Source organism: Propithecus coquereli, unplaced genomic scaffold (assembly GCF_000956105.1).
Source record: "Propithecus coquereli isolate 6110/MARCELLA unplaced genomic scaffold, Pcoq_1.0 Scaffold1, whole genome shotgun sequence".
Classification (NCBI taxonomy): domain Eukaryota; kingdom Metazoa; phylum Chordata; class Mammalia; order Primates; family Indriidae; genus Propithecus; species Propithecus coquereli.
In genome coordinates this window covers 24,857,672-24,870,762 of record NW_012133857.1, presented here as the reverse complement: position 1 = coordinate 24,870,762, position 13,091 = coordinate 24,857,672, and the positions used below count along the sequence as shown (strand labels likewise).

Genomic DNA, 13,091 nt, shown 5'->3' with positions numbered 1-13,091 from the left:
ACAACCACCCTCTAAGGGGGAACTATTGTTATTATTATCATGATCTCTATTTGCAAAAGAGTAAACTTATGCTTAGAGAGGTTAATTACCTGGCCCCCAGTTGGTAGGTGATGGAACCACATGCCAGCCCAGGCACCTGACTCCTGATCTCAAGCTCTTACCCACTACACTATACTGCTCAGAGTATACAGGAATAAGAGAGCCTTTAAGCTCTTCCCACAGAGGCAACAAATACCAGTTCCTTTTGAATCGATAGTGTCTGGTTGTACTTTTCTTAATTGTCCTGTAAGAGTGAAGTAGCTCGAACACCAACCTTAAAGTACTTGAAGCCTCTACCCTGGGTACTAAATAAAGAGTACCATACTCTAAAAATTCATTCCTCCACACACTTTTATTGAGCCACTACTATATACCAAGCAATGTAGATACTGAATGGGGAGAGAGAGAGCCTCATTCCTCAGAGCCTACGTTCTAGACATGAGGATGATGTTGGTAGACGAAAAATTGAACTAACAAGAGATGAAATTATTTCAAGGATGGTGGTGGCACTGAGTAACATTTTCATGTACTGAACTGCCTTGGCTCTCAAAAAGAGATCCACATCTCTAAAATCACCTGGGTTCCCCAAGTAGAAAAAGGAGCAAAACAGCATCATCATTAGCCCTGTGGCAGAAATTTCAAAGGCCAAACATTGGAGTAAATTTCGCTAGCCCTTTGAAATGGTGGTGTGGCCCGCAGTTTCTAGGCAAAGGCAAAAAAAAAATCAACTCAGAGCTCTTGTGAAGTCAAACAGGCAGGGGTGGAGTCCGCTCGTGCAGGGAATAAATCATTTCCTTGATTTTTTTTTTTTTTTGAGAGACCATGGGGAGAAAGGATAGCTGGGGCAGTCACTAATGCAGTGGTATCTGTTCAGACTTATTTTTTCTTCCATCTTTGAGTCTTACCCACCAGATTTCTGTTTGCAAAAAGGGCCTAATCCACTTTTTTTTTGTCTGTGCATTGATTTAATAGTATCAAACCCTGAGGTCCTCGCGGTCTGCACCTGGGTTGCTTTTTCCCCTAATGAAGCAAGAGAAGTGGTTTAAGCCCCCGCCGCGCTCCCTATCAAAGCTACACAATGATTAACTCAGGTCCCCTTATTAGGACCAGGCAGACGAAAATCCCTTAGTCATCAGCACTGTGAAAATCCCAGAATGGTGAGTGTTCAATGAAAAGATTACCTTGGGCACCTGAAAAATAATGGAAGAGCTCAATAGAGAAACCATTAAGCCTGTCTACACACGCTAAGTGAGGTGGAGGGTCGAGGTAATTAGCTGGGACATACAGGCCAGAGAAACTGTTTCGGACCTTCTGCACTGACTCAAATGTATTCAAATCCCTCGTACGTTTTTCTCTGGAGAAGGCATTTCAGGTTGTATCTACACACACATGGACAAAACAAGACTTAAATATGACTGGTTAAGAAAAGTGGTTTGACAGATTTTTTTTAAAAAACTGAATAATAGGCAGCTTAGGGGATGGGAAGTCCAAAGCTGTAACATTTTAGTTGTGTGTCTTCAAGCCTAGTTGTTTCATCTCTCTTAGCCTCAGTTTCTTCAACCGTAAAATGGGAATATTAATAGGTCCCCTCCCCCAAAACAAGGTTGTTGTGAGGATTAAATATAACAAATGCAATATTGCTAACTCATTGCGTGGCCAGTAGTAAGCATTCAAGAAGTGTTATTTATTGTTATTAGTTGTTGGATGGACATGACTCATGAGTGTTTGTAGAGATTGTGTATTTAGACATCATCTGAGAAGGGGGGCAGAAGTCACAGAGCCAATGCCTTCGTCTAACAGCCCCTACTGTGGTGACTGTTCATAATAAACTTTCTTTATTTTAGGCATGTGAAAATATGAACAAGCCCTAGTGGGGCTCACCGACAGCTCCTCTTCCTAACTTCACCCTTAGCCTCCACAGCCTCTCTGGATTTGTGTCTCCTTCTCTAACCCTTTCCAGAACCGGCTCTATCTGGGGGCTTGAGGGCAAGAGGGCTCACAAACACACTGAGGAAGGAGTAGTCTTTGTCCTACTAGAGGGGGTGCTCAAAGCAGCGAGTGCCAGGAAATGCAGTTCTGGTCAAGTCATAGTTCTTGCCTCTCCTTTAGGGCAGCTGAGTCCCTGCTCAGAAGGAATGCCAGACCAGGTGCCCGGGGCAAGCCCCTCATCCTCACCCTTGGCCCCTGTTTCCTGGGGCACACGGCTATGGCTTGGTCCCAGAGAGTGGTGGATTGTGTCACTGAATATAACCAAAGGCACTGGCCGGGGGAACTGTCCTCTCGCTTATGCCCACACCGAGCCATCCTTAGGGAAGAGAACAGATCTTTGCTGTCAGCCTCAGTGTTTGGAGGGTGAGGTCTCCAGTGCATAGGGTGTCACAGAATTGGCAGGAAGTATGTCAGACTGAGAATCAGCTCAGATACTTGCTGACAACCTGGAGAGCTTTCAGCATCCTTTTCCTAGCAAGAAATTGCCCCTGGGCCAGAGGTAGGGAGTGAAACTGACTGCGGCGGCCAGGATGAGGAGCGTGTGCTTTGCCTGCCCCAGTAAGCCAGATTTCCAGAAATTACGATAAGAATAGCTACATTTAATGTATCCATTTCAGTAGCATTATTATTGCCCCATTTACAGAGGAGGCTCAGAGAAGTTGAATCACTTGCTCAAAGTCATCAAGCTAGAAAATTGCAAAACCAGATTTCTCACCTTGCCAATCCTGAACCCATCCTCTTAGCCACTGTACTAGGAAGATTTCTTTCAAAGTTAGAAAAGAAGAGGAAATTATGTACACGTACACGTACACACACACACACACACACACACACACACACACACACACACACTTTTAACAACCATTAGTGGACAAAAATATACATAAAGATAAAAAACAACCATAAAGTAGATAGTGCTTTTTAAGAAATTTGTGTTTGATTCATCAAAACGATATCTCCATATAATGGAAAATAGTCTTATGTAGATTGTGAGGGCTGTTGTTTATTTAATCTAGACAGAGTGCCTGGTGCATGCTTGGATTTTCTGGCAATAATTCCAAAGCCCTAGTGGGCTGGAAGGATCTGGTCATTCCTCTCTACTAGGAGCACAGCTGGTAAAAAGACATGTTCCTGTGGATCATTAAAGGAAAGGTCATGCTTAAAGGGAGCACTGTTGGCATTATGCAGGAAAGATTTCTCATCTGGGTTCTGCCAATTCGTTCACTCTGCTATATCTCAACCTGTCTACTGCAAAAAATAGAGCTGATGATAGCTTCCTGCCTCGTAAAGAGACCAGAATCAGAGGTAACCTCTCACGTAGGTAAAGAAACACAGGCAGAGCATCCTACCTGGCCTCCACGTGAGCCTCTCCAGGGAAGAGGAGGTCTCACTCACCAGACATGGCTAGTTCCTGGCGGGACTGTGATGGCTGTTTGGACCTTCTTCTGGGGCCCTGTCATTTTACTCATTCATCCTGGTTCTACGCTCTGGAATCACCATGAACAAGGTCAATCCTTCTACTTGAAGCTCCTTAATTAAATAGATGAATATTGTGGTTTCCTTTGCCATTAACCTATCCTTTTCCAGGCAAGATCTTTCTTGTTCACTTTCCTCGTAGAATATCCTTCCAGACACTCTTTTATCTTCATCATCAGCATTCTTCCTAAAGTTCAGTGTCCAGAACCAAAAATAATATACCACATGTCTCTAATCATAGGATCGCAGTTTACCCTGAGCTAGTTTTTCCTGCTATTATGGGATGGGAGGAAGATCAATAAGACTAAGTGCAAGTCAGCAATTATCCAATAAAAGAACAAACTTAAAAAACTAAAGGCTGGTGTATGTGGGAGAGTGGAGGGTTTTCATTCATGGCAGAGCTTGCCTCATCTTCCCAAATGGCCTTGAAAGGAATAGAATTTGACTGGTGTCATTCTCCGGATTGGAACTGTGTGTTAGTGGTAAATGGAGAGTAGGCGTGTTTAAAGGTTGATCATTTCAGCTGTAGCAAAACTCCTACCAACTGCCAAGCACCAACTTTAGAGAGGAAAGGAAGCAATTTTTAGCTGAGAGTAATTATTTTGCCAGCACCTGCTCTGACCGCTGATGCTTGAATGCCTTATGCTTTTCTACCAGTGTTGAGGAGATCGGGAGTTTCCAAGGGAGAAATTTGGGCTCAGAAGACCACGAGGGAGTCCTGGCTCCTCTGCCATGAGCAAATAAATTCCTTAAATTCTACGGGTTTTAGTTTTCTCAATAGTAAATGGATATGATTAATAGTCCCCATTTTGCAGGGTGGCTTAAAGAAGAAACCATTCATGAAAGTGTTTTGCAAAGTGAAAAACGTCATACAAATGTTAGATATTATTGAACTTGGGGAGACTTGAAAAAAGGCAAGCTACTTTCTTGCCTGAACTAAATCTGGAACAGGAATGGAGAGGAAAGATTTGGGGTTAAGAACCATTTAGTAGAAATGGTAATTGTGCAAAATCTGGAAAGCCTTCTTCAAATTCCTTTAAGAGCCAAGAGTGGTTTCCTTTACCCATCAGCCTTTGCAGGCAGTCAGCTTTCTATACAGCTATGTTGGTTTTCAGACCGACCAATGCAGTGGTTTCTTGATCTGGTCTTTCCTCTGCTTACTCCTCAACCATCCTGAAGCCAGAACTGGTGACTAGCTTTCTCTCCTTCCTTCCCTCTACACATTTTCCCTGAATTCCCTTTCAAAGTCAGATACCAGTTTAGTCGATGAGGAGACAGCAGTGAGCATGACCAAGGAAGCCTTTGCTCTCATGATATTCTGCAGGAAGTAGACATTACGCAAAAAGTTACTGAATTGCGATTGCAATCAGTGCTGCAAAGAGCAAGTGCAGGGTTCTAAGGGAATCCATAACAGGGGAATCCAGAAATAATCTTGGGTCCTGGCAATGACTCAAGAAGATAGAATGTATCGCCCTCTCAATAACTAACTAATCGATGTGTGTTCCCCACTCTAAAGTTGGCCAAGCACTTTCCCATATGTTTTCTCACTTAATCAGGCTATCGGCCCTGCAAAGTATACAGTATTGACACCCTGGTCTAGAAATTTGGAAACTAAGACTAAGGAACTTGGTATGATTTCCCCAGGGTCAACTAGTTCTGGCACTTACAGAACTTTTGACTCTAAATCCTGAGCTCTTTCCACCCTAACCTACTGGTTCATTGGCTGGTCTGTCTTGGGCACTGAAATTTTGAAAAATAGCATTGAGAAAAGAGCAATGGAAGAAATCACTCCCCTGGGTACTTTTCTGGGAGACATTTGGGTGGAGGCTGTGATTCCTAATATTGGCCTCACCCAAACTGCAGAAGGAAGCCTAGCTGAGATGTGAAAAGACATCTCAACTGCTTTGTGTGCATTGCAGTTTTTGCAGTTCCCAGGAAACCCTCTCTGACGCCAAATGTAGCCCCTTGATCTAACCTGTGCTTAGAGGAACACATGTGACCTGAGTCAAAATGAAACCCATAGAATGTCAAACATACTCCCACAGGTTTTATTCCTCAAACCCAGCCATTCATTGACTTCTCACAGCACCCACAGCTCACCCAGGTTTGCTTATGAATTGATCATCTTAGCTACCATTTGTTCCATGCTTACTGCTACATACCGGGACTTAGTCATGTGCATTCATCCTTATCAACCTGATGAAATAGACACTTAGTATCTCCATGCAGATGAGGCAACTGAGGCTCAGAAAGATGAAGAAATTTGCCTAAGGTCACACAGCCTGTAACTGATAGAGTCGGGATTCAAACCCAAGTCTGACTCCAAACTCCATGCTCTCAAACACTGCACTTTACCACACTCCCTCCCCTCGAACCTGAAAATAAATTTTATAACCACTTCCTGCACTTCCCATCGGAGGTTTTTAGCACTTAAAACTGGAAGACCTAACACCAGCCTTCGGGCAGTCTTGAAAGGCTCCGGTACCCCCGCCCACAGACACCCATCTCCCTCTGGGTTAAGGATGTCCACCCACCAGACCACCCTCCTGTTAAAGACCTGAGTTAACGAAAACTGGAAACTGAGGGATTCAGTTAGGGCAACCTGCAACCAAATTGCACAAAGACCCAAGGTACCAAAAATGACAGCAGTCTTTGTTGCTTTTCTTGACTGGTGAGCCCTCCACTAATACGTTCGGGCTTAGCTAGAGTCACTTTTCTCCTTTTTAAAGGGAAGGAGGAAAATGCAAAGCTCCTACTCAAGCAACAGACTCTAAATCAGTAAAACTGCATGTGCTCCCTCTCTCTCTTTCTGCAAAGCAGTGGCTATGGCTTGAAAATAAAATAACAAACAGATTTTACTTTTCAGTACCTTTTTGTTTTCCCTGGTCAGCTCCGTGTGCCAGCATATTGTTTTAACTCTGATGAGGATACAGCATTGAGCTGTGAACAATTAAACATAAACACCAGCCTCACTTCCATCCTCTTCTTTCCTCCTTAGGTGAAGGCAGCTTCCAAATATGTGGATGTACCTGTGAGTATTTGAAAATTGTTTTTTGTGGGTTTGTTTTTTGTTTTTTGTTTTTTATTTTTTGCTTTCATGAGAATTTTGATGGTGCTACTTTTATCAGTTGCTGCTAAACTGTATATTCCTGAATTGGATCATCAGAAATAGAGAAGCCAAGAATACTTCATAGTAGAATTTTTTCCAGGCAAAAAGAGGGGAGGGAGGGTATGGCTTCTTTCATCAGGAAAGCAGGTCCCATTGGAGGGTAAAGCCAGTTCATGTTCACTTTCACTTTCATTTTCATCAGTTTCTCTGGTGTTTCATTCTGTCTTTATCCTGCTCACCAGCCCTTTTGCGGGCACACCTTGGGAGCAGAGCCCTGAGCTAGAAATTTGCACAAGGGTGCCAGTATTTTTAAAAAAACAAATAAACTCTGAATTTGTTCATTTTGGGGTCAATTTTGCAATTGTTTTAAGGAAACCTTACAAAACTGCTTATAATTAGTGCAGGCCTCATTAATGAAGAGAGCTGTCAAAGGTCATAGATAAAGCACTCCAAGTTGCCCAAAATTTACATTTAAATTGAGGTTAAGTAGGACACATGAATGCTAAAGTGAGGGATTACCTGTGATAAGTCAGGATACATTTATAGACAGACTTTGCCCTGCCTATTAGCAAAATAAAATTGGAGAGATTTAAATATCTTCCAATAAAGCGAAAAAGAAGATGATTCTGTTTCTCCATTTCTAACAAAAGAGGTGTGAGACTATTATAAAATATTAAATTTAGAGGGCTTATCTCAACAGCCACCAAGGGTCTTGTACTGAGCCGTTTCTCATTCTGAACGTGGTTAAGTACCCTCCTTGTTCAAATACTTATTTGTTAAAATTTGTTTTTTTCGAAAAGGATTTATATTAACATTTAAATTCATTTCCCCAGGAAGCTAAGTGTATAATGGTTTATTGGCTTATTTCTCAAAGGAAGACAAAATAGAAAATTGGAGTGAATTTAGCATTAGCATATATTTTGTTTGTTTGATGAAAGGATATACAATCAATAACTACGCTTTGAATTTATATAATACTTCTCATCGAGGAACCTCAGACTCCTTCTTGTAGACAGTCCTTACGAGGGAGAATAGAAGAAGCTCACATAGCTGCAGCAAGGAGAGAAGTTAAGTAATTTACCTTCTCAAGCCCCAAAGTATAAACTTTGAACTTCACAGGCAGCAAACTCCTCAAATTCTCTGGCCCTCTTTCTCCATCTTTAAAATGGAGAAAATAACACCTACCTCATGGGTTTGCTGTGCAGCTAAATGACACCACATACGTAGAACACCCAGCAACATACCTGGCACTTATCAGAAATTTCAGCACAGGAGAAGGGCACAGGTGGTGAGGGTGGTACGATGCCCACACTCCGCTGCATGAGGGGAGAGGGGAGTATGAATTTGCTGACATCAGCCCTGACCTCCATTGTTCTTCAACAGTGGTAGAAATTGAAATACTAGGCTCCCAACCCAGAGATCTGGTGGCTGTGGTCTGTTTTCTGTAGGCCTCAACACAGAGGGGAGATCTCAACAACCAGGTTTGGAGAGGCGACCCGTAGACAAGGCCCAAATACCTGGAGAAATTCGATCCAGCAATCCCAGTTAGCATCAGGTTATGTTAGCTTGAACCATGTGAAATTGGCATTTTGGAGAGGTAAAAAAGTCAAATATCAGCACTTTCATATGGTTCAACGTAATAATTCCTGTAAGCCAGGTTCGGATGTAGTATGAAGATGGGGGAGGGGGAGATGGACTCTATATCAATATGAAAGGTACCCTGATGTGTAGTCAGGCAGTGTTTATGGATTAATTATGCCATGTTAGAAGCCTTGTTAGGCTATGGGGAAACAAAAATGAATCAGCAAAATTTATACCCTTAGGGAGGCAGAAGAAAATGATGCAGCATGTCCCAAAATGTGATCATTTAGCACCAGTGAGACCAGCCTGAGCAAGAGCGAGACCCCATCTCTACAAAAACGAGAAAAATTAGCCCAGCATGGTGGTGTATGCCTTTAGTCCCAGCTGCCTGGGAGGCTGAGGCAGGAGGATCACTCAAGCCCAGGAGTTTGAGGTTCCAGTGAGTTATGATGACCACCACTGCATTCCAGCCTGGGCTACAGAGCAAGACCCTATCTCAAAAAAAAATTTAAAAAAAATCATTTCTCAAGTTGTTTCTAGCTCTGAAAATTCTGAGTTCATCTGTGTTGTCCTGTGAGGTTTTTGGCAACACGGTTTATTGGTTTAGCTCTATGTGGGAACTAGTAATTAGTTACCTTAGCAATTTAAGGAAATTTAATAAATGTTAATTTTCCACAGTAATGGAGAGAAGTGCTTTGAAACATCACATAATCCCCAAAGCATATCTCTTTGTCTTAGATGTAGTTTTGGATCCTTCAGTATATGTACCAGATTTGCATTCATAATTAGGGCTTGCTTAGGATGTGGACAATTTGAGCTTGTTTTCTTCAAGCTCAGAAGTATTCTTGTAGGGGCAGGCTAAGATTAAACTGTTCTGTTTTTCCTTAGCCACAGAGTGGCTTATTTACAAATTACGTCTTCCGCACATGGATGGAGTTAACAATACAGATATTTGTTTAAATGTTTTCTAAAATCTGTGTCATATTCTATCAGTCTGTCCAAGCCACATTTAAAATAAACAATGTCATTGCGAGATATTAAAAAACATCACCTAAAAGTTTATCCCACTGTGTATAGGTAGCGATGTGGTATAAAGCCTGATTTATCTAATAGCATCAGTTATTTGGTCAAGTGTATTTTCCAGCTATAACTACAGGTTAGCTTATTTGTCTGTCAACAGTTCTATTTTTAACTGTTTTGATTGGAAATCAACTTACAATGCATTATACATCCTTCCTGCCTTTTTTTCTCCTGCCTTTGTAAACAGGGTACTGACTGTAATTTAATCTTTTCTCGATGACCCAGGATCACCACTGTGACTGTGTCTTTCCCCAGTGGCTGCGTAGTGACCCGCTCCCCCCAGGGCCTCCTGAGGTGTAGGGGCAGCTTGCCCCCGCCCTCGATAGTCCCAAACCCCAGCGGTTGGTGAGTCTACTGCCTGGTGTTGCAGTCGGGCAGCCTTCTCCCTCACTCTCAGGGTGTCAGGAAAGTGATAGCTCTCTCTTATCGGCATACTCACTCCCAACAATTCCTCTCTTCCCTATTCCTGGTCCATCAAGGGATGGAAACCAAACTTGCTGGAATTGGATGTGAAGCTAGTTTGAAAGGAAGATGGTTGAAAGTAGGGGCCTGAGGACTCTATTATGAGAAAACTATACATTTTCATGCATGGACTATTATTTTTATTTTGATATTGTCTCCTCCAAGGCCCCCTTTATCTTCTTGGTTCTAAAGTAGATTATAAAGGTAGGTAAGGCTATGGTGTGATCAAATATTGTTGGGGGAAAGCCATAGTGGTTCATGTTTGCATTGCAATTTATAGCTTTCGAAACATTTTCACTTACATTATTGTGTATGGGACCATAACAATCCTTGAAGGTAAGTAGGCAAGCTATTATTAATCCCATTTTACAGACAGTTTAACTAAGGCCCAGAGAAGTTTAAATGATTTGCACAAGTTCCAATTTGTGGGGGATCCAGTAAAAATCTATGCAGTGTGACTGAAGATCTTACAAAAGGAAGTAGACAATTTACAGCTGGGCACCGTTATACTTGCCTATAATCCTAGGACTTTGAGAGGCCAAGGAGGGAGGATCACTTGAGCCCAGGAGTTCGAGACCAGCCTGAGCAAGAGTGAGACCCTGTCTCTACAAAAAATAGAAAAATTAGCCAAACGTGGTGGCACGCACTTGTAGACCCAGCTACCAGCTACTTGTGAGGCTGAGGCAGGAGGATCACTTGAGCCCAGGAGCTTGAATTTGTAGTGAGCTATGATTACACCACTGCACTATAGCCTAGGAGACAGAGCAAGACTCTGTCTCAAAAAAAAAAAAGCAAGAGAGAGAGAGAGGATTTGCTCATTCATTCGTGGATTTGTTTGTTCAGCGAAGATTTACTGAGCACCTACTATGTGCCAGGCACCATTCTATGTGCTGGAGATACAATAGAAATAGGCCAAAGTTCCTATGTTCAATGGAGCTTATGTTCTTGTAGGAAAAGACAGACAAAATAATAAATAAATAAACAAATAAATAAATAAATAACATAGGATATTGGTAAGTGCTATGAAAAGAAACAAGACAGTCAAAAGAGAGAGAATCTCGGAGTTTCTTAATTACCCAGGTGAGATGAACCAAACTGATTTTTTAAAATATCGGAGCTTTTAAAACTTAAACAAAATGCCCCTTTGAGGACAGTAAACCTTAGTGAAAATAACCATGATTGTAGGTTACTTTTTCTAACATTGTGGTTAATAATAGGTCTGACAAATTTAGCTTTAGGTCTTAGCTCTAAGATGTTTGCATGTGCCCAGGAAAAGGCCATATCTGCCACAAACATCACCAGGGAAGAAATGGAAACAATAATAATAAGTTTCTCAAATCCAGGAAGGGGTCCCCTTCCCTACTGAGAATGCCCTTTGATGCGCAGTTGCCAAAGGGACAGAGGGAGAAAGGTGCCAGTTTAGAACCGATAGCTATCACTTACATCTCATTGGAGAACCTCTATTGTTTCATATCATAAAATTGCAACAATTTATAGGACTATCATGGAACCTGCTCAATCCATTTGCTGAAAATTGCTTGAAAGTGTAACACTTGACTACTGTGGCTTTGGGTTGTCCTCATTGTTTTTCAAATTAATACCTTGTCATTGTTTCAGCAGGTGTTAAGAAATGTTACTAGCATCCCAGGGGCCAAGCATTGGCCCTTTGCTTGATAATTGTTTGCTTTGTATCAGCAAAAAAAAAAAAAAAAAAAATACAGTCCTACTGTTTCCAAACCTTCCTCATTTTCACCCTGGAAATTACACAGAAGTGTTAACTAACTTCAATTTGCAGTGCCTGACAGTCACGTCTTGTAGAGAAATGATACTTTGTGATCTAAGGTAAATCACAGTAATGAAAACTAATCTTTTGAGTTATTAGCAAACATACATATCTACTGTGGAAATTTGAGGGGTTGGTGACCGCTCTCTTAATGATCCATATTACAGTTTTTTAATAGGTTTCTTTGGAGATAACTTTGATTGCGACATCTCAAGCAGTGTGCATTCTGCATTTCTTTTTTTTACTTCCTTGCAGTAAATCATTTCCTAACTGCTGGATAAACCACCTGCTTACCTTTCCAGAAAATCTAATTTATTTAAATATCTAATCTTCCCCTCCTCCCCCTGCCCTTTTTTTTTCTTTTTTTTTTTTTAATCCTTGTACTCTAAGGCTGAACTAGAAGCAAAAACAAATGGTTGAATGTCTCTTCTGAGTAAACTAATTAGCAAACACTCACTATATACACTCAGGTTAAACTATCCCAAAAAATGGAACTTGATTCAGAGGGGGAATAGATTGAAATATGATTTTTTTTTTTTTACTTAGCACTTTCTCAATTTTTTTTTAAGAGGAAAAAGGAATTGGGAAGGCTGTCACTTTTCTAATGATATATTAAGGACAGACAATAGAAGACAGAGTATGTTTGGGTATTCTTTAATGGAAGTTTTCATCCAAAGCAAAGCCAGAGAACGTTTTCTGGGTTATCCAGTGAAGATTTATCCATTAGATACATTTCCCAAAAAAAAATTAATACTAAAAAAAATCTATAAAATCCTATAATTCTCAACTCCCTTCTTAGCCAGATTGATTTCTGAAAAGAGCAAGCAGTTCCAATAGCCATTCCCACCAGTCCAGGCTGTGGATAGCTATACTGTAGCTACAAAGGTGACCCGATGAAAGCAACGCAGGGCAGGCAGAGGGTAAAAAAGAATGGGTAATCAAGAAAGAGTGGCTGTCTGAAAATTCCATTTTCATGTTTTCCTGTTTCTTTGCAGAAACCCGGGATGGACGTGGCCGACGCCTACGTGACTTTCGTCCGCCATTCTCAGGATGTCCTGCGTGATAAGGTCAATGAGGAGATGTATATAGAAAGGTTATTTGATGTAAGTAAATGCCTTCTCCTCCTTGAAGACCAAGGAGGAGACCCTCCAAAATGTGACAAAATAAGAGACAGGAGGATAAGTCACATTTTGAGAAAATGGATTGGTCCTGATTCAAACAAAATCTTTTCCTCTCCCTCCGCCTCAGGCTCTTATCTGTCGTGTGTCTGTTCCGAACCCACTCTGGTGTGGCAGTGTCTCAGTCCCAATCTGTGTGATATGTAGGACGGCACACAGCCTCTCGGCAAGCAGGCTCGTTCCTGCACGAAGCTTGCGAGGCGGCTTTCTCTAACTGGCAAAGACCTTTCTTGGTCATGGTTTTCCTCCTTGCAATCTGGCCTCGCTTTGGGGAGATGTTCTCGTCAGGGAGGCTGAGGCCAACTCCCTCTCCTGGGGGTGGTACCTCCCTGACACCAGCTGTGGCGTGCAGATGTGCAGTAAATGTCGCATTGTCATCACTTCAAAGATGATT

The 13,091-nt window shown here is 41.8% G+C and overlaps 1 protein-coding gene across 8 annotated transcripts in view; it reads left to right on the top strand.

The window, feature by feature from the left end:
• The window catches only part of CADPS (Ca++-dependent secretion activator), a 524,321-nt gene that overhangs the window by 474,104 nt on the left and 37,126 nt on the right, over positions 1-13,091 (top strand). For all 8 annotated transcript variants that reach the window (XM_012642835.1, XM_012642705.1, XM_012642642.1 and 5 more), the window contains 2 exons: positions 6,503-6,535; positions 12,515-12,622. In XM_012642835.1, the coding sequence (XP_012498289.1) occupies positions 6,503-6,535; positions 12,515-12,622 (141 nt within the window). The remainder of the gene's footprint in view (positions 1-6,502; positions 6,536-12,514; positions 12,623-13,091) is intronic.